A 25,539-nucleotide genomic window follows, 5' to 3' on the forward strand; every position below is an offset into this window, starting at 1 on the left:
AATCTTTTAAAAAAAAAAATAGAAAAAGTGAGACCTACCTAAAGCAAAAAACGGTTAGGGTAAGCATAAGGCTCTAAGTTCAAACAGAAGTTGCTAGCTCCATACCTGTTTACTGCACAGGGCCAGTCTGGCAATGGACCTGCCTGGATATTTTGTCCTAGATTCCCTGGATATAAAAAACGAGTACTGAACCTGCAATATTTGAACATTTCAATTTTATTTAACAGCTTGTTTTATCACTGAAAAAATACAAAATTCCTTTTATAAAACTGATGCAGATACATGAATCTAAGCTCACCATGTTAGAAAACCCCTTTCCCAAGTAGAAGACGGGTTGGTTTGAGATGGGGTCTTGCTGTCACCTAAGCTGGCCTCGAACTCCTGGACTCGAGTGACCCCCATGTCGCAGCCACTGTTTTCTACCAATCCTGATGGTTGTTTGGGACAGGAAGTGGGGAGCTTGGTATTGAGGTTTTGAACTCAGGACTTCACACTTGCTAGACAAGCACTCTACCATTTGAACCACAGCTTCAGCCCTTGTTTTTCTGTCTGTGATTGGGTCTTGCTGTGTTGCCCAGACTGGCCTTAAATATCTGGTATGTCAGCTTTCCATCACTATGACAAAATGTGTAAGCTAGTCACTTATGTAAGGAAAAACAGTGGAATCGGCTCAACCAACAGATGAAAGGCTAGATACCGTGCATATATACCATGGAATATTATACAGCCACGAAGGAAACAAATCACATCATTTGCAGGAAAATAGATGAAACTACAGAAGGTCATGTTGAGTAAGTAAACCAAGCTCAAAAAGCCAAATAATACAAGCTAAAAAAAAACTTTAAAAAGTCAAATGTTAGCTAGGTGTCAGTAGCTCACGCCTATAATCCTAGCTACTCAGGAGGCTGAGATCTGAGGATCACAGTTCAAAACCAGCCTGGGCAGGAAACTTGGTGAAACTCTGATCTCTAATAAACCACACAGAAAACTGGAAGTGGTGCTGTAGCTCAAGTGGTAGAGCACTAGCCTTGAGCTGAAGAGCTGAGGGACAGTGCCCAGGCCCAGATTTCAAGCTCCATGATTAATAAAAAAATGAAGTCAAATGTTTTCACTCATAGGTGGATGTTAGATCTAAAAGAGATAATTAGATATGCACATATATACCTATATATGCACCTTTATACACATATACATAGAACTGAGGGGGAAGGAGAAAGGGCAAAATGAAGAGGGGGATAATTTCTCAATGCATTGCGGCTGTGTGAGAATCTGCGCACTAATCCTAGGGTGTTGGGGCAGAGAAAGCAGCTGAGGGGCACTCTGAGTGAAACAAAATGTCTGCAACTACGGTGAGACCCCCTTGCTGTCATTAATACACACTTAAAAAGAAAACAAAGGACAGGAAAGTCAAACAGCCCTCCATGGGGCTTGCTGTTGAGGAGGAGGGTGAAGAAGATTCACGAGGCTTATTTACATGTATGAAAACACAACCATGGGCTGGGAAGGTGGCTCAGTGGTAGAGCACTTGCCTTACATGCATAAGACCCTGGGTTCGATTCCTCAGCACCACATAAGCAAAAAGCCGGAAGTGGCGCTGTGGCTTAAGTGGTAGAGCGCTAGCCTTGAGCTGAGGGACAGCGCCCAGGCCCAGAGTTCAGGCCCCACGACTGGACCCCCCCGAAAAAAAGCAAACACAACTATTGCAACTGTGTGGAGGAGCAGGAAAGGGAGAGTGGTAGTTTGATCAGGATACATTCTACGCATGTGCAGAAATGTCACAATAGTAGCTCCTCCTTTGTAAAACATATGGTAATAGGACTTAAAAAAAATAATAAAAAAAGCCAGGCACCAGTGGCTCACACCTGTAATCCCAGCTACTCAGGAGGCTGAGATCTGTCTGAGGATTGCGATTCAAAGCCAGCCCGGGCAGGAAAGTCCGTGATACTCTAATCTCCAGTAAACCACCAGAAAACCAGAAGTGCTGTGGCTCGAGTGGTAGACGCTCGCCTTGAGCTGAAGAGCTCTGGGACAGCGCCTAGGCCCAGAGTTCAAGCCCCACAACCAACAAAAAAGAAAATAGAAAAGAAGAAACAGAGGAGGAAGTGGAGATTTCTTTTGGCTTACCCATTTCAGCCGTTCAGTCCACGGTCCGCAGCACTGAAGGCTTGCGCAGCTTAAAGCGTGTGGCCAGGAGACAAACAGGGAGAGGAAGAGCCCCTGCGTCCTTGAATGGTGTTCAGGGCCACGCTCCCAAGGCCCAACTTCCTGGGCCCGCCTCCTGAGCCCCCACCGCCTCCCAAAAATGCCCTCAACTGGGGCCAAGCCTTCCACAAATACGCCTTGGAAGATACTGGAATGGAAATTCAAACTGTAGCACCTGGGCTCAGCTTCCTGAGTAGATGGGACTACAGGTGTGCACTACCATACCTGCCATCCCACCTTTTATTCATTTTCTTATTTGAGGTGTTTTGTTTTTATAGATTTTTGTTCTTTAAAAAGATTCACAGAGGGGCTGGGAAGGTGGCTCAGTGTAGAGTGCTTGCTTCACATGCCTGAGGCCCTGGGTTCGATTCCTCAGCACCACATAAGCAGAAAAAAGCCGTAAGTGGTGCTGTGGCTCAAGTGGTAGAGCTCTAGCCTTGAGCTGAAGAGCTGAGGGATAGTGCCCAGGCCCAGAGTTCAGGCCCCACCACTGCCAAACAAAAGATGCACAGAAGGCATGAGAATTTCATAGTTCCTTCTCCACTAGTGTCCCCTAGTAGCATCTTACATATTCATTACAACTGATGAACCAATATTAATAAATTACTAACCAAACTGCACAGTTGATGTTAGGACAATTTAGGGGGGGTGTGCAACACGCATGCATGAATGTGTGTGATATTGCTAGTGTTGAGGACTGAACTCAAGACTCTTAGAAATAATCATAATCATAATCATAAGCCAGGAACTGGTGGCTCACACCTGTCATCCTAGCTACTCAGGAGGCTGAGATCTGAGGATCATAATTCAAAACCAGCCCAAGTAGGAAAGTCCATGAGACTTTGATCTCCAATTAACAAGCAAAACAAAAAAAATGAAACCAAAAGTAGAACTGTGGCTCAAGTGGTAAAGCGCCAACCTTGAGCAAAATCAAGCTCAGGGATAGCATCTAGGCTCTGAGTTCAAGCCCCAGAACCCCACCTCCCCCACACACAGACACACAAAATGATGGATGGAGCCTTCCTTCTGATCAGGGTGGGAATACTGGCTTTGAACATCTAACCCCAACACTTCATTAGTGGCATAAGCTGAGCAAACTGCTTTTCTTCTGGGCCTACGTTTTGTGTCTGTAAAGAGGTCCTTTGCACCCCAGGGCTTAGCAGCCCGAGACCCCAAGACATTGGATATACAGATGATGTAATGATCTATAAAGAGCCCCCTGACCCTATCCTTATAAAAAAGGTTACAGGTATCTGCCTGCCAGTCTTGACGTGGCTCGGCATTTCCAAAGCATGGAAGATCTGGTAACAGTGACTTGTTTCTAAAGCCCTTAGTTGATGGTCATCTTCCCGTCAGGTGACACCCTTGACTGGTGGTCATCTTCTGATCAGGTGACACCTCGCTAAGGTCTCATGGGATCACATGGCCGTGCAGCTCCTGGGCTGGGCATCTCCTTTCTTCCTGATGCTCTCTGCAAAACACATGAACCCTACAGCCCCTGCCAGCCAGGACTACTTTAGCTGTGAATTTCCTGCCAGACCCTATGCTAGATGGGAAAACAACTATAAGAACAGAGCGTGTGTGTGTGTGTGTGTGTGTGTGTGTGTGTGTGAGAGAGTGTGTGTGTGTGTGTGTGTGTAGCTGTGAATTTCCTGCCAGTGTGTGTGTGTGTGTGTGTGTGTGTGTGTGTGTAGCTGTGAATTTCCTGCCAGACCCTATGCTAGATGGGAAAACAACTATAAGAACAGAGCGTGTGTGTGTGCGTGTGTGTGTGTGTGTGTGTGTGTGTGTGTGTGTGTTTAGCTGTGAATTTCCTGCCAGACCCTATGCTAAATGGGAAAACAACTATAAGAACAGAGCGTGTGTGTGTGTGTGTGTGTGTGTGTGTGTGTGTGCCCGCACACATGCAAGCACGCACACCAGTAGTGAGACTTGAACTCAGGAACTGGGCTTAGTCCCTTAGCTTTTTCGATCTAGACTGGTGTTCTACCACTTGAACCACACCTCCACTTCCAGCTTTTTGCTGGTTAATTGAAGATGAGAGTCTTGTAGACTTTCCTGCCTGGACTGGCTTTGAACCTTAACCTTCCAGATCTCAGCCTCCGGAGTAGCTAGGATTACAGGCATGAGCCACCAGTGCTCCAACTTTGCTTTTAACATGGGATCGGTAATCAGCCTTTATCCTGCTCTACTGAAGGTTCCCAGGATTAGTTGAGTCAGGCTCACACCAAGCTTTTTGGGACTGACCTAGCTTATGATGACCTGGAAGTTTATCATATCTGGCTGGTACAACTCATACTAGGAAATATGCCATATTTACTGTTTCAAATTAGAAAAATAAAATGATGGTCTTCATGGCTTTGGTGGTGTGAAGGTCAAAGGGATCACCTGGGAAACAGGGTCAGCCAAGAGGCCCTGTGGTTTGTCCAGGTTCTGCCTGGCAGCAGAGCAAAGACCAGGCAGCTGGAAGGTCCAGAGAAAGATCACAGCATTGGCTCCTGGCAGCCCTGTACACCATGTGGCGGGGCCCTGTCATTCCCACAGGTGCCCAGCAGGGGGAGCGCTTACCGGCCAGGTCCCTCTTGCCAATAGCCGCCAGGCCCTCAAACAGGGCTTTGCTGGGATCCTCTCCAGCCGTGGCCACGCCGTGCAGCCAGATCAGCAGCATGCGGTGGCCGTGCTCCTGGTAGCTCCGGGGTCCTGCAGGCGATTAGCCAGTCAAGAGCCCATGTCCATGCCACCCTTGGTCCCGCTGGGCACCCCCTGCTGCAGCAGGCCAAAGGCCTCTCCGGACCCTGCTCAGGGATGGCCAGGGCAAAAAGGGAGGAGCAGTTCTCTGACAGAAGTGAGCATGGGCCGTGCCACAGGCTCACGCCTGTAATCCTAGCTACTCAGGAGGCTGAGATCAGGGGATTGTGGTTCAAAGCCAGCCCAATGAACCACTAAAAAGCCAGAAGTAGAGCTGTGGCTCAATTGGTAGAGCGCCCAGGCCCTGAGTTCAATCCCAAGGACTGGGAAGTGGGGTTGGGATCTTGGGGGTCAGATGAACCTGGGAACCTTCCTGTTTCCTCAGCCCCGGGCATTTTTCTGGGCATCCCTATGTTCTCTGCGGGGGGGGGGAGTTGGCATCTATCCTGGGGTAGCAGATGCACACACACTGGGGGGGGGCGCTGCCTGTTCATGGCCTTGCTCACCCCCCTGCACCCCGGTCCACAGCCCCAGCTGCTCTTGGGAAATAACCTGGAAGGCAAACTGGAAACTTACTGTCCCCTGGGGCCTGCTGGACTCTCTGACAGGGCTGGGTGTGGCCAGGCAGCGGGAAGGTCTCAAGCTTCCTAGCTGAATAGACAGCCATGTTTGGAATATAACTCTGCATGGTAGGGGTTAATGTACCCCCCCTCCCTTTGTTTTTTTTGTCTTACTTGTCTGTCATGGGGCTTGAACTCTGGGCCTGGGCGCTGTCCCTCAGCTCTTCATCTCTAGGCTAGCGCTCTACCACTTGAGCCACAGTGCCACTTCTGGTTTTCTGGTGGTTTATTGGAGATAAGAGTCTCATGGACTTTCCTGCCCAGGATAGCTTTGAACTACGATCCTCAGATCTCAGCCTCCTGAGTAGCTGGGATTACAGGCGTGAACCACTGACCCCCAGCTTACTCCCACCTTTTTTTATTTTTTTTGGTGTTGGTCATGGGGCTTGAACTTGGAGCCTAAGTGCTGGCCCTAAGGCTTTTTGTTCAAGGCTAGCGCTCTACCACTTGAACCACAGCACCATTTCCAGTTTTCTGGTGGTTTACTGGAAATAAGAGTGTTAGGGACTTTCCTGCCTGGGCTGGCTTGGAACCATGATCCTCAGATCTCAGCCTCCTGAGTAACTAGGATGACAGGTGTGAGTTACCAGCACTGTGGCTTTTTACCTTATTTCATGCCTTAGTACAAAGGTTGAAATTTCCAAATAGATATCAAATAACAGTGATGACTCGGGGCCTTTTCTTTCCACTAGGGATGGCTTTCAATGCAGGGGTGGTAGATGGGTAGGTCTGGGCTGCGGGTTGCCCTGGGTGGGGTAGGGGCGAGGCGGTACCTGTCCACTGCTGCTCAATGGCGGAGACGTGGGCCTCGGTGAAGCGCCAGGAATCCGCCAGCCTCTTCCACTCGTGGGGCCGCAGGCAATTGGAGGCGAGTTTCCAAAGCAGAGTGCGGAGCGGCTGCGTTTCGGGCCGGTGGTCCTGCTTGAAGGTCACGCTCTTCCTGGGGGGCTGGCTGGGGTCCCTGCAGGAGAGGTGATCCTGGGGAGCAGATCCCACCATACACAGCTGTCTGTGGGGGGCTCCCTGCCAGTGCGTCCCCCTTTCCCCTCCCCCACCCTTGGACAGGGGTGATATAGAGCCATAGCCCCATTACCCACCTGAGCTGGGCAGCCTGAGAAACTGAGTCAGCCTGCCACTTAATGTACAGCAGACTGTTTCTGTTTGGTTTGGGCTGAGGCTTGAACTCAAGATCTAGGTGCCATCTTTGAGCTTCTTTTGCTCAAGGTGAGCGCCCTACCCCTCCTTGAGCCACAACTGCCACTTCCGGTTTTCTGGTAGCTCCCTGGAGATAAGAATCTCTGGGCTTTCCTGCCTGGGCTGCCTCTGAACTGCGATTCTCCTATCTCAGCCTCCTGAGAAGCTAGGATTACAGGCAGGAGTCACCAGCACCTGGCCAGATTGGCTTCTGACTCTGAGCCTTGCCTCAGCTTCTAGAACCCAAACTGCTGGCACTGTTGTCCCACAGGCTCTGTTACTCACCTGCCTGACCCTTAATCCCACGGGTATAGTGAAAAGATCATCCTGTGCTGCCTCCTCCAGGAAGCCCCCCCAGATTTCTCATGGTTGAGGAGCTGTTTTTATGTCTTTGTTTTGGCTGTGCTTAGGATCAAACCCTGGACCTCCTGCGTGCTAGGCAGGTATCTGACAGCTGAGCTACATGGCCAGCCTCTGTGTTCTTCTAGCATGGGGCTTGGTAGGACCACTGAGAAATTGTGGCCAATACCAGGTAGGTTAAGTACCAGGCTTGCTGAATCCCAGCAAGTAGAGAAGTGGGGGATTGTAAAGTTCTTTGTAGGCAAAGCAAGTGCGAACATGACGGATCACACAGGCATAAATGATACCCACACAAGCCCAAGCTCCTCTTCAGGAATGAATATGAGACTCTAATTGTTACAAAGTCAAAAGTAAGGGGGCAACAGTGGCTCATGCCTGTAATCCTACTACTCAGGAGGCTAAAATCTAGAGGACTACAGTTTGAGGCCAGCCTAGGCAGGAAAGTCTATAAGATTCTATCTCTAGATGCCAGTCAAAATCTGGGATGGAAGTATGGCTCAGGTGGTAGAGTAACAGCCATGAGCAAGCAAGCCAAGCAAGAACACAAGGCCCTAGTCAAACCTCTCTATCAGCAAAAAAAAGAAAATATTAACTTTTGAGCCAGGCACTGGTGGCTCACACCTGTAATCCTAGCTACTCAGGAGGCTGAGATCTGAGGATCAAGGTTCAAAGCCAAGCTAAGATTCTTCCCTCCCTTACCCCCCCACCCCCCCGGCCCTCCCACCACCCTGCTCCAGTCCAAGGGCTTGAATTCAGGGCCTGGGCACTGACCCTAAGCTTCATTTTGCTTAAGGCTAGCACTCTACCACTTGAGCCACAGTGTTACTTACGATTTTTTCTGTTTATGTGGCACTAAGTAATCAAACTCAGGGCTTCATGCATGCTAGCCAAGCATCTACCACTAAGCCACATTCCAAGTCTAATGATAATTTTTGGGAAATTATTATTATTTTTGGGGGGTGGTCCGGTCGTGGGGCCTGAACTCTGGGCCTGGGCGCTGTCCCTCAGCTCTTCAGTTCAAGGCTAGCGCTCTACCACTTGAGCCACAGTGCCACTTCCAGCTTTTTTTTTCTGCTTATGTGGTGCTGAGGAATCGAACCCAGGGCCTCATGCATGCAAGGCAAGCACTCTACCACTGAGCCACCTTCCCAGCCCGGGAAATTATTATTGTAGTGCAATAAATTCGGTGTATAAAAACACCTTAGGTCAGGCATGATGGATTATATGCCTATCATCCTAGCACTCAGGAGGGAGTGGTAGGAGGATCACAAGTTTGAAGTCAGAGAGCTACATAGAGACACCTTGTCTCAAAAAAAAAAAAAAAAAAAAAAGAGAAAGAAAACAGAAACACGCTCAAGCATACCAAAACAAAAAACATCCCTTCCATTCTACCTCTTTCTCCCCCCTAAGTCCAGAGCAGACATCACTAATCAATAGCCACACGCTTTCGGAGTTCTGAAAGTTGCTCAAACACAGTGCTCCAAGGCAGCTGTCACTGGGAGCTGGAGGTGGAATGGAATCAACTTGTCCCTACTTTGCCACACCCTCAGTCAGAAGTCGGAGCAGTGACCATGGCAGGTCCATGCCACCATGAACCTGAGCTGGCCTCGTGCAGTACTGGTGGAACTCGCCCATCTCTCGATCCTCAGATACAAGCTTGGTGGTACACGGGGTGGGGTTCTCACCACTGGGAGAAGGCCTGGGACGCAAAGCTAGCTCCGCCCCGGGGCTGAAGCATTGCAGGGACCGGTGGCGATCGGGCCTCCCTACCTTCTCCCATCTGTAGAAACGGTCGGCTTTTATGATCATGTCCACCAAGCCCACGTGGTTGCTGCGGGCGGCCACTGCCAGGGCGGTTTTTCCTTGCTGCAAGGAAGAGCCAGACGGGAAGTTTCCCCAGGGGGCTTCAGGGAAGCTTCTGGACTGACCACAAACCCTCTTGCCCAAAGAAAGCGTGGGGAGCAGAAGGGTTTTCTGGCTGTAGGACTCGGGTGCGGGGGGTCACGGGTAGAATAAAACAGTAGCCAGGAATCATTACTTCCGTGTGTGTGTGTGTGTGTGTGTGTGTGTGTGTGTGTGTGTGTGTGTGTGTGTGTGTGTGTGTGTGTGTGTGTGTGTGTGTGTGTGTGTGTGTGTGTGTGTGTGTGTGTGTGTGTGTGTGTGTGTGTATGCGTGCCAGTCCTAGGACTTGAACTCAGGCCTGGGCGCAGCTCCACTTTCAGTTTTCTGGTAGTCCATTGGAGATAAGAGTCTCACAGACTTTTTTGCTCAGGCTGGCTTTGAACTGTGACCCTCGGATCTCAGCCTCCTGACTGGCTAGGATTACAAGTGTGAACAGTGCCCGGCAATGTGGGGGTTCTTGCGTTTGTGGCAGGGTCTCTGGAGAGGAGGGAGCCCCGGGAGGTGGCTGAGGGGGAGGTACCTTATCTTTCAGATTGAGGTCAACCCCAGCGACCAGGAGCAACTCTGCTACATCGTGGAAGGCGTGCTCTGCGGCCAGGTGGAGGGGCGTCTGCTGCCGCTGATGGAGAGGACAGGTGAGCAGCTCACAGACTTGCCAGAAGCCAGTGGCTCACGCCTGTCATCCTAGCTACTCAGGAGGCTGAGATCTGAGGATCGTAGTTCAAAGCCAGCCTAGGCAGGAAAGTCCCCGTGAGACTTTTATCTCCACTTAACCACCAGAAAGTGGGAAGTGGTGCTGTGGCTCAAGTGGTAGAGCGCCTGCCTTGAGCTGAAGAGCTCAGGGGCAGCGCCCAGACCCAGAGTTCAAGCCCCATGACCAACAACAACAAAAAATAAAGTCAAAGAAAGGAAAAGGTTAAAGGTAGGAGCTGCTTACTGCAGTATTATGCCTACCATGGCCAAAATGTAGAAACAACCAAAAAAAATCACCTTTAATAAGCATTCAGATGAGGTTGTTTTTTTTTAATCTTTTTTTTGGGGTCCGGTTGTGGGACCTGAACTCTGGGCCTGGGCGCTGTCCCTCAGCTCTTCAGCTCAAGGCTAGCACTCTACCACTTGAGCCACAGCGCCACTTCCAGCTTTTTTCTTTTTGCTTATGTGGTGCTGAGGAATCGAACCCAGGGCCTCAGGCATGCAAGGCAAGTGCTCTACCACTGAGCCACCTTCCCAACCCCGAAATGAGGTTTTTCTTTCTCTTTTTCTTTTTTTTTTTTTTTTTTTGTACCTGGCCTGGGGCTTGAACTCAGAGCCTGTCTGAACATTTTTTGCTCAAGGCTAGTTCACTACCACTTGGGCCACAGCTCCACTTCTGGCTTTTTGCTGGTTACCTGGAGAGATAAGAAAGAGTCTCAGGGACTTTCCTGCCTGGGCTGGCTTTGAACCACGATCCTCAGAGCTCAGCCTCCTGAGTAGCAAGGATGACAAGAGTCAGACACCACTGGCAGCCGGCTCAAACAAGTTTTAAGAGCTGAACCGGGGCTGGAGGCCCGTCAGGCGCCCGTGATGGCCCCTGTCCCCACTTACGCTGTCCACGGCATCCAGATCACTGTGGGCGGCAATGAGCAGTTGCACCACGGCAGGGAAGTTGCGGCTGGTGGCGAGGTGCAGGGGTGAGGCGCCCCGCTGCAGAGGGAGAACCAAGTCAGCGCGGGGTCTCTCCGGGTCTTCCCTGTGCCTCATTGGAGCTGGGGGCCAGGGGCTGCGATCAGGAAGACTAGGCAGGTGCCTATGATTGGCAACCAGATAAAGCCAGCCTGAGCCAGAAAACCCATTCCACACTTAACTTGCCAGGCCTCTTTCAAGGCTGGGAGCACCAGCCCCAGGAGTCCCCTCGGGCCCTTGACAAATGACAAAGTAGAGCTAGCGCCAAAGCACTCCCGCAGATGACTCGCATACTGTGGAATAGTCCTGAGCCAGCAAAAGTCATGTGAGCGAACTACGCCTATTGTGAAGGTTGCAGAAGCTGGGTGCTTGTGACTCACTCTTGGAATCCTAGCTCCTCAGAGGCTTAGATCTGAGGATAGAGGTTCAAAACTAGCCCAAAGCCAGGCTTTGGTGGCTCACGCCTGTAATCCTAGCTACTCAGGAGGCTGAGATCTGAGGATCATGGTTCAAAGCCAGCCTGGGCAAGAAAGTCTTTGAGACTCTTATCTCCAATAAGCCACCAGAAAATTGGAAGTGGTGCTATGGCTCAAGTGGTAGAGCGCTCGCCTTGAGCTAAAGAGTGCAGGGACAGCGCCCAGGCCCAGAGTTCAAGCCCCACAACCAACCAAAACAAAAATAAATAAAACAGCCCAAGCAAACATCCAAGAAATGCTTATCTCCAAAAAAAAACCAACAAAAAGCCCAAACTGGAGCTGTGGTTCAAGTGGTAGAGCACCTGGTTTATCCACATGACTGAGTCTTCCATGCAGCTAGCTCCTCAGGTCGGGGCCCCACCCCAATCCAAAGTGCCATTTCTCTCCTCTGTGTTTCACAATGGGGACCCCTCAACCCAGGCCCCCAAACTTACATGATCAGCCACATTAACGCAGCCTCCTGCCCTAACGAGGGCATGAGACACATCCTCAGAGCCACTGAGGGCCGCATAGTGAAGGCAGCTCCGCTTTTTCTAGAAGGAAACAGCTGTCAGTGCCATCAGGTCATCTCCTAATGGGGACACTGTGGCAGGCGTATTCCATCTGGGAATTCAGTGACTTGCCCAGACCCGCTGACTTGTTACAAGGAGACTATGGTGGCCCGGCACCGCTGGTTCACATTTGTAATCCTAGCCACTCAGGAGGCTGAGACTTGAAGATTGAAGTTCAAAGCCAGCCTGGGCAGGAAAGTCCATGAGAGGGTTTTTGTTTTTGTTTTGTCGATTGTGGGGCTTGAACTCTGGGCCTGGGCGCTGTCCCTCAGTTCTTCAGCACAAGGCAAGCGCTGTAACTCTTGAGCCACTGTACCACTTGTGGTTTTCTGGTGGTCAATTGGAGATAAGAGTCTCAAGGACTTTCCTGCCCAGGCTGGCTTTGAACCGTGATCCTCAGATCTCAGCCTCCTGAGTAGCTAGGATTACAGGTGTGAACCACCAGTGCCCGGCTGAGTTGTTGTTATTGTTGTTGTTGTTGTTGCCAGTCCTGGGGCTTGGGCTCAGGGCCTGGGCACTGTCCCTGAGCTTCTTTTGCTCAAGGCTAACACTCTACCACTTGAGTCACAGGGCCATTTCTGGCTTTCTCTTTTTATGTGACACTGAGGAATTGAACCCAGGGCTTCATGCATGCTAGGCAAGCACTCTACCACTAAGCCACATTCCCAGCCCAGTCCATGAGACTCTTATCTCCAATTAACTACCAGACAAGCAGAAGTGGCACTGTGGTTCAAGTGGTAAAGCACTAGCCTTGAGCAAAAAACGGCTCAGAGACAGTGCCCAGACCTTGAGGCAAAACAAAACAAAAAACCCATGATTTCAAAAAAAAAAAAAAGAGGAGACTATTGTGGTCTCAACCTGCCTGTCACTCATGTCATAAGCTCTGGTACACAGACCAAAACATGCCAGCCAAGACACACAGATAATTGACGTTGAGAAGATGACTTCATACATGAGGACAAACCAGACTGGCCAGTGCCACGGGCAAAGGCCACAGCGACACCTGCTGGCCGGATGCAGTTGATGCCCTCATGTCTGAGTGAGTCTGTAGGAGACTCCCTGGGCTCCTGCAGTCAGCTGGGAGAGCTTAGACCCATGACGGGAAACACAGCATGCAGGCCCCACTTCAGTACCCAACTGTTCTAGTGTGCCAGGCTGAGGAGACCCTGAGATATGCAAATTGCAGGGTTTTGACCCCAGTGCTTTGCGCATGCTCAGCTTGCTTTGCTCAGCTGGCGCTCTACCACTTGGGCCACACCTCCAGCACCTGCTTTTTGCTTGTTATTTTGGCGATGGGATTCTTGTAGACTTTTCTGCCCTGGCTGACCTCCAACCTCAATCCTCCTGATGTGTTAGGATTACAGGTGTGAGCCGCTGGTGCCCAGCTTAACCATAGATGCTAGATGGGAAACAGGGCTCAGAGAGGGTGAGCGAGGTGCCCAAGCTCACAGAGCTTGGGGGGAAGGAAAAGGAACCAAGACCAGAACCTGGGTGTGCTTTCTCTGCATTCACACCATGAAACATTCAGGAAATGCCGTAGCTTTGTCTGTGGGCTTAGAGTTCAAAACCACCCAGGGCCCGGCCACCTGGGTGAGGGCATTCACATGGCTCCCGGCTCTGAGGAGGACTTGCACGCAGTCAGAGTGGATTCCTTCAGCAGCCGAGTGCAGGGCCGTGAGGCCTTCCTGAAACGCAGGGCAAGGGGGGGTGAGGGCCAGGCCTGTGGCTGGGGACCAGCAGCCTCTGAGCTGCTGGCCTTCCTGTGTGACATCATAGCACCACAATCCCATCCCTGTATCTCAGCTCATCTTCTGTTCCGCCTCCTCCAGGAAACCTTCCCTGAACACCCCGGGACACATCCTGAGTCCCCCCCCCCAACCTGCCCAGCACCCTCTCACCCCGAGTTCTGGGCTGTGGCTGGGTTTTTGTCCCCCCCCCCCAGGCAGGTGACAAAGGGAAGACAGGCCCTCTCCCAAGGGAGGACGGGATGACACCATGCCTTACCACGTTCTGCTCCTCCAAGTCCAGCCCGATGTCCACAAGCCGCTGCACCACAGCTGCGTGGCCCCGCCCGGCGGCCAGGTGAAGGGCTGTGTTCCCCTCCTGCAGGAGAAGGGTACCTGAGGGGCGGGCACAGGGAGCCCCAGAATCACACAATCTCATGGGACCCGGCTAGGATCTGCACACACCTCACCCCCCACCCCCCATCATATAGACACAGTAGCTGAAGCCCAGGGACCACAGGTCCAAAGCCACAGGGACAAACCATGAAGGCTGTACAGAATCAAGCCTTAGTTTCTCCTTCCTTATACTTCAAGACACTCATTGGACTGGAGGCCTGGCTCAGTGGGGAAGTACCAGCTGTGAGCAAGCATGCCAAGTAAGAACACAAGGCCCTGAGTTCAAGTCCACGCCACACATAGGCAAGGTAGATATAGGGCTTTAAAAAGAAAACAAAAGGGCTGGGAAGGTGGCTCAGTGGTAGAGCGCTTGCCTTGCATGCATGAGGCCCTGGGTTCGATTCCTCAGCACCGCATAAGCAAAAAGAAAAAAGCTGGAAGTGGTGCTGTGGCTCAAGTGGTAGAGCGCTAGCCTTGAGCTGAAGAGCTGAGGGACAGAGTTCAAGCCCAGGACTGGCAAAAATAAATAAAACAAAGCTGGGTACCAGTGGTTGACACCTGTCATCCTAGCTCCTTAGAAGACTGTGATCGAGAGGATCGCTGTTCAAGGCCAGCCTAGGTAGGAAAGTCTGTGAGCTTCAGCTAACCAAGTGGAGCAAATGCAAAGCCCTTAATTCAAACCCTGAACCAGCAAAATAATAATAATAATAATAAACAAGCACAGGGAGGAGGATCATCATTTGAGTCCAAGAATTTGAGGCCAGCTGGGCCACATGGTAAATGCCTGCCCAAAAGAGAGGAGGAGGAGGAGGAAGAAAAGGAGGAGGAGGAGGAAGAGGAGGAGGAGGAAGAGGAGGAGGAGGAGGAAAAGGAGGAGGAAGAGGAGGAGGAGGAAGAGGAGGAGGAGGAGGAAGAGGAGGAGGAGGAGGGGGCAGAGGAGGAGGAAGAGGAGGAGGAGGAGGAAGAGGAGGAGGAGGAGGGGGCAGAGGAGGAGGAAGAAAAGGAGGAGGAGGAAGAGGAGGAGGAGGAGGAGGAGGAGGAAGAAAAGGAGTAAAATGAGAAAGAGGATCTTAGAAGCCAGCTTTTTGGGGGGGTGGCTTTCCAAGGGGGGTCTCTTTTTACTTGCAAAGGTGATGTACAGAGGGGTTATGGTCACACAAGTCAGGTAATGAATTTGCTTTTGAACAGCGTTACCCTCCCTCATTTTCTCCTGCAAGGGGGTCTTATTCAGACGAGACCTGGTGGGGGTGGGGGTAGGGCGGTAACAGGACCTCTGAAAAAGGGGAGCAGCTGGAAGTAGCTGATCAGAGAAAGGTATGTCCTAAAGACGAAGCACAGGGGAGCAGAGACCCCCCCCAAAACAGTCCACAGGAAGCATCTAGAAAGGAAGATCCAGCTTTGCCTGCTCTTCACAACTCCCCTTGCTCAAGCTCTCCCCTCCTTCCATCTCAGCCACTTCCTAAAGGAAGAATCTAGCCACCCGCATTCAGCACAGGGGTTTGCTTAGAGTCCACTGAAGACGAGACATATTCCACTCCTGATTCAGTGTTGAAATTGTGTAAAGCGTCTCTGATCATACAAAACAATATATAATGAACTGAGTACCAGAAAGTAGAAACAAGAGAGGTTTTTTTCTCTTCGCTGCTGTTTTTCTTTTTTTCATCTTGTTAGTTCGTTTATCTGTCTTTGGGAGGGTAAGCAGGGTACAGAAATGGAGGGACAAAGGGTGAGCAAATGCAGTAGTAGTAGCAAAAGAGCTAGACAACTTGGGGGTGGTGATGGGAGGGAAAAACGGAGAGAGCGAGGGAAGGGGTGACCTTGTGCAAAAAGAAATGAACTCTTTATGTGAAGTATGTAACTGTAACCCCTCTGTGCATCACCTGCATAAGAACAATGTGAAAATTATTTGTTAATCAATTTTTAAAAATGTTAAATATAGCTTGGGGCTGGGAAGGTGGCTTAGTGGTAGAGTGCTTGCTTAGCATGCATGAAACCCTGGGTTCGATTCCTCAGTATCACATATACAGAAAAAGCCAGAAGTGGCACTGTGGCTCAAGTGGTGGTAGAGTGCTAGCCTTGAGCAAAAGAAGCTCAGGGACAGTGCCCAGGCCCTGAGTTCAAGCCCCAGGACTAGCAAAATAAAAGCACTAAAGTAAGAATGTTAATATCCCATCCCCTTAAATGACAGATTCACACATACATAGCACACACAAAACAGCTATAGCTTTTTTTTTTTTTTCTTTTTGTACTGTCCCTGAACTCTTCCTCCTCCCTACCTTTCCACCTCTCCCCCCGCCTTCCCAATTGAACTCAGGGCCTGGACACTGTCCCTGAGCTTCTTTTGCTCAAGGCTAGCACTCTGCCATTTGAGCCACAGCACCACTTCTGGCTTTTTCTGTGTATGTGGTACTGAGGACTAGAACCCAAGGCTCCATGCATGCTAGGCAAGCACTCTACCACTGAACCACATCCCCAACCTATCATGGACTTTCTTGCCTGGACTGGCTTTTAAGTGAAATCCTCAGATCTCAGCAACCAGCACCTGGCTACCTTTGCTTTTTTTTTTTCTCCTTATTTTGGTGGTAGCAGGGTTTGAACTGAGGGCCTAGAACCTGTTTGGTAGGCACTCTAGCACATGAGCCACTTGTCTGGTGCAGTTATGGACTTCTTAGAAGGCTAAAGATAAAATATTCAAATTACCCTTAGGATCAGCAGTGTGTTATACTGATACTTGCGGGAGGGAGAAGGGACTTGAATTCAGGGCTTTGTATTCTCCCTTACCACTCAAGGCTGGCACTTTGCCGCAGATCCATTTCTGGCTTTTTGCCGGCACACTGGAGATAAAGAGTCTCTCAGTTTGTCTGCTTAGGCTGGCTTCAAACCCCAATCCTCAGATCTCAGCCTCTTGAGTAGCTAGGATTACAAGCTTGAGCTACTAGCGCCTGGCTCATACAAATACACTTGAAATCCCTCCTCTGCAGCTCTGTTCCAATCCTCCCATAGTCCACGGCCACGTGCGCAGTGGCTCAGCCACAATACGGACACGAAGGACACAGTGAGGGTACCGTAGGGCTCAGGGGGCAGGGGTGGAGCCAGCAGAAGGCCTCGATCATCCTGGGTGTGAAGCCCCAAGTTCTGCCCTTGGAGGTACCCCACAGGGAAGGGCGGATGGGAGGCTGAGCCCTCGCGGCCACAGTTACCTTATCCTTGACAGTGTGATCACAGCCGGAGCCCACAAGGAAGTCCAGCGCGTCCAGCTGTCCGTGCTCAGCAGCTCTGTGAAACGCCGTCCTTCCCAGCTGGCCAGGAGAGGTCAGTGAGCCTCCTCGCCTGGTCCTCCCGGCCTCTGCCTCCGACCACACTTGGCCTCTCTTACCCGAGATATTCTCTGTGAAAGTCCTCACTGCCCACACCTGCCTGGAAAGACCACACTCAACCCCACAAGAGCAGTCTGTTGGGGGTCCCCTCTCCCTGCCATCCTTTGGTAGCTCCCCGGCTGCCTACTGAAAGGCAAGATCTCCCCCCAGAGGCCCCCAGACCTCGCTGGCCTTCTGGCTAAGACTCCAGTCCACCCGAACCCACCCACTAGGGGCCCTTTCCACCTCTGAAGCTCCCAGTGCATCCTCTTTCCAACTTTACCCCAAATCACCAAGGGCCACCTTCCCCAGGAAGCAGAATGCAGCACTCCTTTATTCTTTTTTGCTGGTGGTGGGGCCTGAATTCTGGGCCTGGGCGCTGTCCCTCAGCTCTTCAGCTCAAGGCTAGCACTCTACCACTTGAGCCACAGCGCCACTTCCAGCTTTTTGCTTATGTGGTGCTGAGGAATCGAACCTAGGGCCTCATGCATGCAAGGCAAGCACTCTACCACTGAGCCACCTTCCCAGCCCTCCAATGCTTCCTTTTCTAACACATCAAGCCCTTGATCAGTGCCTTCCAGAGGCAACTGGCCATGTTTGGCTCTACGTCCTGCCATCTGCCCGAGTGCTCCCTCCAGGTGGAATCCAGTCTGCCCAATGACCTAAAGATGCTTCAAACAGGGGCACTGGTGCTCACGCTTGTAATCCTAGCTGCTTGGGAGGCTGAGATCTGAGGATCACAGTTTGAAGGCAGCCCAGGTAACCAAGTCCTTGAGATTCTCATCTCCAAATAGCCAGCAAAAAAGTCAGATGTGGAGCTGTGGCTCAAAGTGTTAAGAGTGCTAGCCTTGAGCACAAAAGCTAAGGGATAGCAACCAAGCCCTGAGTTCAAGTCCCAGGACTGGCTCTTGGTTTTAAGACCTGGACTTCCATCAATGGGAGGAACGCGTAGCTTCGCAGGGCTCTCACCTTATCTGCCTGGTCCAGGGCCACATCTTCCAGGTCTTCCATTATGAACACCAGCACAGGCACGTGACCTCTCTGGGCTGCACAGTGCAGTAAAGTCAGGCCATCCTGGAAACAAATCCAGGGTAGGCCCTGTGCTCTGTGAAGGGAGGCTTTTTCTCATCCATTGCCAGATCCCAGGCACAGCTCCCCGCAGGAACCACACTGCGCATGACCAAGGGGCTGGGGGAGGTCTACACATCTCCAGGAGTCACCATCCCAGAAGTCAAAGGCCAGTTCTGCACCCATCAGCTCCCAGTCCTGGGCCAAGTGCCTCTCTGCCTGGCTGAGCATTTGCACAAATCAGGATCATAAAACCTGACTTCCATCTGGGCACTGGTGACTCATGCCTGTAGTCCTAGCTACTCAGGAGGCTGAGATCTGAGGATCACAGTTCAAAGCCAGCCCAGGCAGAAAAGTCTGTGACACTTATATCCAATTAATCACCAGAAAACTGGAAGTGGCGCTGTGGCTCAAGTGGTAGAGCGCTAGCCTTGAGCTGAAGAGCTGAGGGACAGCGCCAGAGGGACAAACTCAGAGTTCAATCCCCATGACCAACAAAAAGAAAAGAAAAGAAAAGAAAAATCTGACTCCTTCAAAGTGGATCAAGTGGATCAAAGTGGATCAAGGACCTCAATATGGGCTGGAAATGTGACTTAGTGGTAGAGTGTTTGCCTAGCATGCATGAAGCCCTTGGTTCAATTCCTCAGTAGCACCGACACAGAAAAAAGTAGAGAGTGGCACTGTGGCTCAAGTGGTAGAATGCTGGCCTTCAGCACAGAGAGGCTCAGGGACAGTGCACAGGCCCTGAGTTCAAGCCCCAGGACTGGCAAAAACAAAAACAAAAACAAAAACAAAAACAAAAACAGAAAGAAAATGTGGTAGCTATACACAATGGAATTTTACACAGCCATTAAAAAGAATAATATTATGTAATTTGCAAGGAAACAGATGGACCTAGAATACATGTTAACTGAGGTAAGCCAAGCTCGGATTTTCTCTCATATGTGGAAGCTAAAATACACAGAGATATGACAAATTATACAAGACTCTGGGCGTTCACACACAGTGAGACCAAAGGAGACTCTTAGGAGAAGAACACAAAGGCACAAGGCCTAAGTGCTTCTGATCATATAAAATAACATTAATTGGGGTTGGGAAGGTGGCTCAGTGGTAGAGCGCTTGCCTTGCATGCATAAGGCCCTGGGTTCGATTCCTCAGCACCACATAAGCAAAAAAGCCGGAAGTGGCGCTAGCCTTGAGCTGAAGAGCTGAGGGACAGCACCCAGGCCCAGAGTTCAGGCCCCACAACTGGACCAAAATTTAAAAAAGTTAAAAAATAAAGTAACATTAATTGAAATGAACTCCAGGAAATGGAAACAAGCACCCAAATGCAAAATTTTTTTTTGTCGGTCATGGGGCTTGAACTCTGGGCCTGGGCGCTGTCCCTCAGCTCTTCAGCTCAAGGCGAGCGCTCTACCACTTGAGCTACAGCGCCACTTCCGGTTTTCTGGTGGTTTATTGGAGATAGGAGTCTCACGGTCTCTCCTGCCCAGGCTGGCTTTGAACCGCGATCCTCAGATCTCAGCCTCCTGAGTAGCTAGGATTACAGGCGTGAGCCACCAGCGCCTGGCCAAATGCAAAATTTTTAATGTGAGATGAAAATAGCTGACACAAGATGTAGGTATTGATATTTATTATATTTATCACTGAAAGAAATGTAAATTTTTTCTGGGTACTGGTGACTCATACCTGTAATCCTAGTTACTCAGGAGGCTGAGAGCTGAGGATGGCGGTTCAGAGCCAACCTGGCAGGAAAGTCTGTGAAACTTTTTTTCTTTTTTTGGTGGGTCATGGGACTTGAACTCGGCCTGGGTGCTGTCCCTCAGCTTTCCAGCTCCAGGCTAGCACTCTACCACTTAAGCCACAGCACCACTTCCGGCCTTTTCTGTTTATGTGGTGCTGAGGAATTGAACCCAGGGACTCATGCATGCGAGGCAAGCACTCTACCACTGAGCCACCTTCCCAGCCCCTCTGTGAGATTCTTATCTCCAATTAACCACCAAAAAAATGGAAGTGGAGCTGTGGCTCGAATGGTAGAGTGCTAGCTTTGAGCAAAAATAGCTCAGGGACAGCATCCGGGCCCTGAGTTCCAGCCCCACACATAACTGATTTAAAAGAAAGAGGGCTGGACCGTTATATATTACAGACTGTGATAGACAATTTGCTCCAGGAAAGTTAGAATGAACTTGTGACTTTAAATGAGCATAATTATTCCACAATACTGTGAATTTCCGGAAATTATGTAATCACTTAATCACAATCAAAAAAAAAAAAAAAAGAACCTCGGGGAAGGGAGGGAGGGAGGGGATGGTAGGGGGAAAACAATGGAGGGGGTAACAATGTTCAAGAGGAAGTGTACTCATTACCTCACTCATGTAACTGTAACCCTCTGTATAGTATCTTTACAATAAAAAAATTAAAAAAAAAAAAAAAAAAGAGGGCTGGGAAGGCGGCTCAGTGGTAGAGCACTTGCCTTGCATACATGAGGCCCTGGGTTCGATTCCTCAGCACCACATAAGCAGAAAAAGCCAGAAGTAGCACTGTGGCTCAAGTGGTAGAGTAGCTAGCCTTGAGCTGAAGAGCTCAGGGACAGCGCCCAGGCCCAGAGTTCAAGCCCCAGGACTGGCAAAAATAAATAAATAAATAAAATAAAAACAAAAAAAGAAAGAAATGCAAATTTCCAAGTAGAAATTAGTAACATAAATAAATAAATATGCTGGTTTAAAAAATCCAAGTTCATTGGTCCCTGAATTCTTTCCTAGTACCCAGGTTGAAAACACCTTTTGGAAGGGATTTGGCCTGGAAATGCTGGCCTTTCCTAAAAGACCATTGACCTGGCTAGGAACATGGCTTAATGGTAGAGTGCTTGCCTAGCATGCATGAAGCCTTGGGTTCCGTTCCTCAGTATCACATACACAGAAAAAGCCGCAAGTGGCACTGTGGCTCAAGTGGTAGTGTTAGCCTTGAACAAGAGAAGCTCAGAGACAGTGCCCAGGCCCTGAGTTCAAGCCCCAGGTCTGGCAGAGAGAGAGAGAGAGACAGAGAGAGACAGAGAGAGACAGAGAGAGACAGAGAGAGACAGAGAGAGACCATTGACCCCCTGAAAAGGCAATAATAAATAATAAATAAATCTAGGCATTTCTGGGCCTCCTCCCTGCACACACACACACACACACACACACACACACACACACACACACACACACACACACGAGACCATCAGGGGTCAGCTCCCAAGCCTAGAACAGTTTACTGGGGGGGTAAACGGAAGCTGGCCTAACCATACAGACCTTTCCAGTCTTCCTAACTGCCCTTTGGGGCACCTGCTGGGGTTCTCTCTGTAAGAAGGCCACTGGCGGGAGCGCTCAAGAGTGTCCTCAGAGGTGCTGTGCTGTTTATGATGAACTGGGGGCACCCACCCATCCCCACCCCAACCCCCATTTCCCTCACACATACACCCTCCCTTTCCCAGACGCAGGAAAGCAGTCAGATAGAAGCTTCCCTGAGCTCAGCTTAGCTCATCGGGGCTTTCGAGAAGGTTCTGGGGCAGCTGGGGCAGGGGACGGGAGCAAGAGCCCCTGGTTACCTTGTTCTCACAATGGATCTTGGCCCCAGCATTGACGAGGACCTGCAGGACCGGCAGGTGGCCAAACCAGGCGGACAGGAGAAGAGCGTTCATCCCGAACTGGGACAGAGGACAGGGAGGGGGAGGGCGTGAGTGGGCGGGGCTGAGCCTCTGGACTGCGTCCACCATAGGGCACCCCAAGTGTCACTCAGCCCAGGTGTTCCCAAGCTTTAGAAATGCAAAGATCCGAAACAGAGGCTGGCTTACTACTGTAAACATGTTTGTGTGGGTGTGTGTTGGGCCTGGGGCTTGAATTCAGGACCTGGGGCTCTGTCCCTTCGCTTTTTCCATTCAAGGTTAGTGCTCTACCACTTGGGCCACAACTCTACTTCTGGCTTTTTGCTGGTTAACTGGAGATAGGAGTCTCATGGACTTTCCTGCCTGGGCAACCGTGATGTTCAGGTATCAGTTTTCTGAGTAGCTAGGATTACAGTCTTTAGGGCTGGGAAGGTGGCTCAGTGGTAGAGTGCTTGCCTTGCATGCATGAGGCCCTGGGTTCGACTCCTCAGCACCACATAAGCAAAAAGAAAAAAGCCAGATGTGGCACTGTGGCTCAAGTGGTAGAGCGCTAGCCTTGAGCTGAAGAGCTGAGGGACAGCGTCCAGGCCCAGAGTTCAGGCCCCACGACTGGACGGACCCCCCCAAAAAAAGAAAGAAAGAAACTTGTGTCTTTGCCCAAGGCTGGCCTGAAACAGAGAAGCTCCTACTTCTGCCTCCTGAGTAAATGCACAGTACCACACCTGGCTAATTTATTGAGGTCATCTCCTGAACTTTTTTCCCAGGTTGGCCTTGAACTGTAATTCTTTTTTTTTTTTTTTTTTTTTTTACTTTATCTTTAAGCAGATTTTAATGAAACAATATAAAATCCAGCCAGTTTGAAAAAAATACATTATCAATGTTAGGTATATACCATGTTAGCAATTAACAAACATCACAAAGTTGTTTCCTGAAACGTGACACAAAGATGTTCCTATAAATGCTTCAAGCTGCTTTTAATCATCTTTGGAATACTCATACCAGAAAAGTCAGTTTACACATCACACCTCATCAAATTTTTGGCTAAAGTTTTTAAAGCTTTTTAATTAATAAATTTAATAATTTAGGATAGCATAAAATCTGTAAAACATCTCTTAAAAAACATTTGCTTTTACTTAGAATTTATTCTAAAATCATAATGGTATTAACCATCTCAGCTGAAGTGTACATTACAATTTTTACATCCATTTATATTACATAGGTTTCCAAAGAAGACAGTTCTAAACACTAAATGTGCATATATGCAATCCACCATTCTCTGAGGTTCAAGTAGTTGAACTGTAATTCTCCAGATCTCTATCTTCTAGTAGCTGGTATTATATGAGTGAAGCATTGCACCCAGCCCAGGAAGAACCACTTGAAAACAAAAAAAATGGAAGGCAGCAATCTCAGAATCTCCTTTTTTCTACTACAACTTTATGCTAAGTATACTGCAATGCTTCACTTCTTTCTTTCTTCCTTCCTTCCTTCCTTCCTTCCTTCCTTCCTTCCTTCCTTCCTTCCTTCCTTCCTTCCTTCCTTTCTTTTTTTTTTTGCCAGTCCTGGGGCTTGAACTCAGGGCCTGGGCACTGTCCCTGGAGCTTCTTTTGCTCAAGGCTAGTACTCTACCACTTGAGCCACAGCACCACTTCTGGCCTTTTTCTGCGTATTTGGTACTGAGGAATCGGATCCAGGGCTTCATGCATGCCAGGTAAGCACTCTACCACTGAGCCCCCTTCCCCATGCCCCCACCCCCAACTTTATTTCTTTTAATAGGGCTTGGTTATTTTTTATGCCAATCCTGAGGCTTGAACTCAGCGCCTGGGCATTGTCACTTAGCTTTATTTGCTCAAGGCTGGTACTCTATCACTTGAGCCACAGATCCACTTCCAACCTTTTGGTGGTTAATTGATGATAAGAATCTCATAGAACTTTCTACCTCAGCGGACTTTGAATTGAGATCCTCAGATCTCAGTCTCCTGAGTAGCTAGGATTACAGGTGAGCAAGTTGTTTTTTATGGTATTAGCCGGAGCAAGAGCCCTGCTTTCTCCTGATTACTTTGCTAACTAGGTCTTTATCAAACCACCAATTACTGGGCAGTCTATGGCTGTCCACATGGGATCCAGGGATGGGAAGGTCTCCCGATTTGTAAGGTGCTTGATACTAAAGAGTACTTTATTCCTGCACAGGGACCATGGAATAACTGGGCCCTGAAGACTAACTGGGGCCAATCTGGACCTGAGCATTTGTATCAACAACAATCTCAACAAAAACAATCGAAAAGCCGAGTACAGGTGCCTCATGCCTATAATCCTAGCTCCTCAATAGGCTAAGATCGCAGTTTCAAAGTCACCCTGGGCAGGAAAGTCCATGAGGCTCTTATCTTCAACTAACCATCAAAAAGTTGGAAGTTGGAGTCATGGCTCAAGTGGTAGAGTGCTAGCCTTGAGAAAAAAAAAAGCTCAGGGAAGGCATCTAGGCCCTGAATTCAAGCCCCAGAACAAGCACATACACACAAAAACAAAAACAAACAGAATGGATAGCCAGTTCTGGTAGCTCAACCCTGTAACCCTAGATACTCAGGAGGCTCAGATAGATCTGCAGATCATGGTTCAAAGTCAGCCCAGGCAGGCAAGTCCATGAGCCTCTAATCTCCAATGAACCACCAGAAAACTAAGTAGAGCTGTGGCTCAAGTGGTAGAGCGCTGGCCTTGAGCAAAAGAACTCAGGAATGGTGCGTAGGCCCTGAGTTCAAGCACCATGGCAATCAGAAAATAATAACAACAATTAATAATAATAAAATTTTTAAAGGTAAGATCTTGGATGCCCCACCCCTGCAAGGACAGACACATAGTCATGCCTACCGAATCCTCATCGTCCACAGCAGCCTTATGCTCCAGGAGCAGCCGTACCGCCTGCTCATGCCCAGTGCCTGCGGCCCAGTGCAGGGCCACCCGGCCCACCTGCTGGGGAAGAGGAAATTTGTGATTGCCACCCGGCTGCCTGGCCCGCCTCCCACACCCTTCCCACCATGACAGCTGGTCTGCAGGCTGGCAGGTCCCTTACTGGCTCTGTCCAGCTGGCGGTGGGGGGGGGGGGGGGGGGGTTGGGGGGGATCCAGCCCTACTCAGGCCCTTCCTCCCTAACTAGGCAGCAGCCCAAACAAACACGTAAAACACAGTGCTGGGCTCATCTGTCACCCACCTGCCTTCATGGCTTCTTACTAAGAGCCGACAAGGCTCTGCCCGGCACCACCCTCCACTGCATCTCAAAACTCCCAATGGGCCAGGTGCCAGTGGCTCCCGCCTGCAATCTTAGCTACTCGGGAGGCTGAGATCTGGGGGTCAGGTTCAAAGCCAGCCCAGGCAGGAAAGTTGGTAAGATTCTTAGCTCCAATTAACCAGCAAAAAGCTAGAAGTGGAGCTGTGGCTCCATTGGTAGAGCATAAAACTCAGCAAAAGCGCCTGAGACTCTGAGTTCAAGCCCCAAGACCAGCGTGAAAACAACAAACAAACAAATGAAAAACTCAAGGGGTCTGGGTACTAGTGGCTTATGCCTATCATCCTAACTAGTCAGGAGGCTGAGATCTGAGGACTGAGGTTCAAAGCCAGGCTGGACAGACAAATCCAAGAGACTCTTATCTCCGATCAGCCAGCAAAAAGCTGGAAGTAGTTGTGGTTCAAGTGGCAGAGCACCAGC

General features: G+C 50.0%; 1 protein-coding gene across 1 annotated transcript in view; it reads right to left on the bottom strand.

Annotated features, from left to right (window-relative positions):
- Positions 1–230: 230 nt before the first annotated feature.
- Ankdd1a (ankyrin repeat and death domain containing 1A) overlaps positions 231–25,539 on the bottom strand; it is a 31,969-nt gene continuing 6,660 nt past the window's right edge. The window contains exons 3-15 of the mRNA XM_069995175.1: positions 24,705–24,803; positions 21,786–21,884; positions 18,101–18,205; positions 16,976–17,074; positions 13,660–13,758; positions 13,242–13,340; positions 11,539–11,637; positions 10,551–10,649; positions 9,487–9,585; positions 8,835–8,930; positions 6,284–6,488; positions 4,771–4,902; positions 231–3,673 (exon numbers count right to left, since the gene is read on the bottom strand). Coding sequence (XP_069851276.1) covers positions 3,621–3,673; positions 4,771–4,902; positions 6,284–6,488; positions 8,835–8,930; positions 9,487–9,585; positions 10,551–10,649; positions 11,539–11,637; positions 13,242–13,340; positions 13,660–13,758; positions 16,976–17,074; positions 18,101–18,205; positions 21,786–21,884; positions 24,705–24,803 — 1,383 coding nt within the window. The 3' untranslated portion in view covers positions 231–3,620. The remainder of the gene's footprint in view (positions 3,674–4,770; positions 4,903–6,283; positions 6,489–8,834; positions 8,931–9,486; positions 9,586–10,550; positions 10,650–11,538; positions 11,638–13,241; positions 13,341–13,659; positions 13,759–16,975; positions 17,075–18,100; positions 18,206–21,785; positions 21,885–24,704; positions 24,804–25,539) is intronic.

Source organism: Dipodomys merriami, unplaced genomic scaffold, assembly GCF_024711535.1.
Source record: "Dipodomys merriami isolate MVZ:Mamm:240054 unplaced genomic scaffold, mDipMer1.0.p SCAF_48, whole genome shotgun sequence".
Classification (NCBI taxonomy): domain Eukaryota; kingdom Metazoa; phylum Chordata; class Mammalia; order Rodentia; family Heteromyidae; genus Dipodomys; species Dipodomys merriami.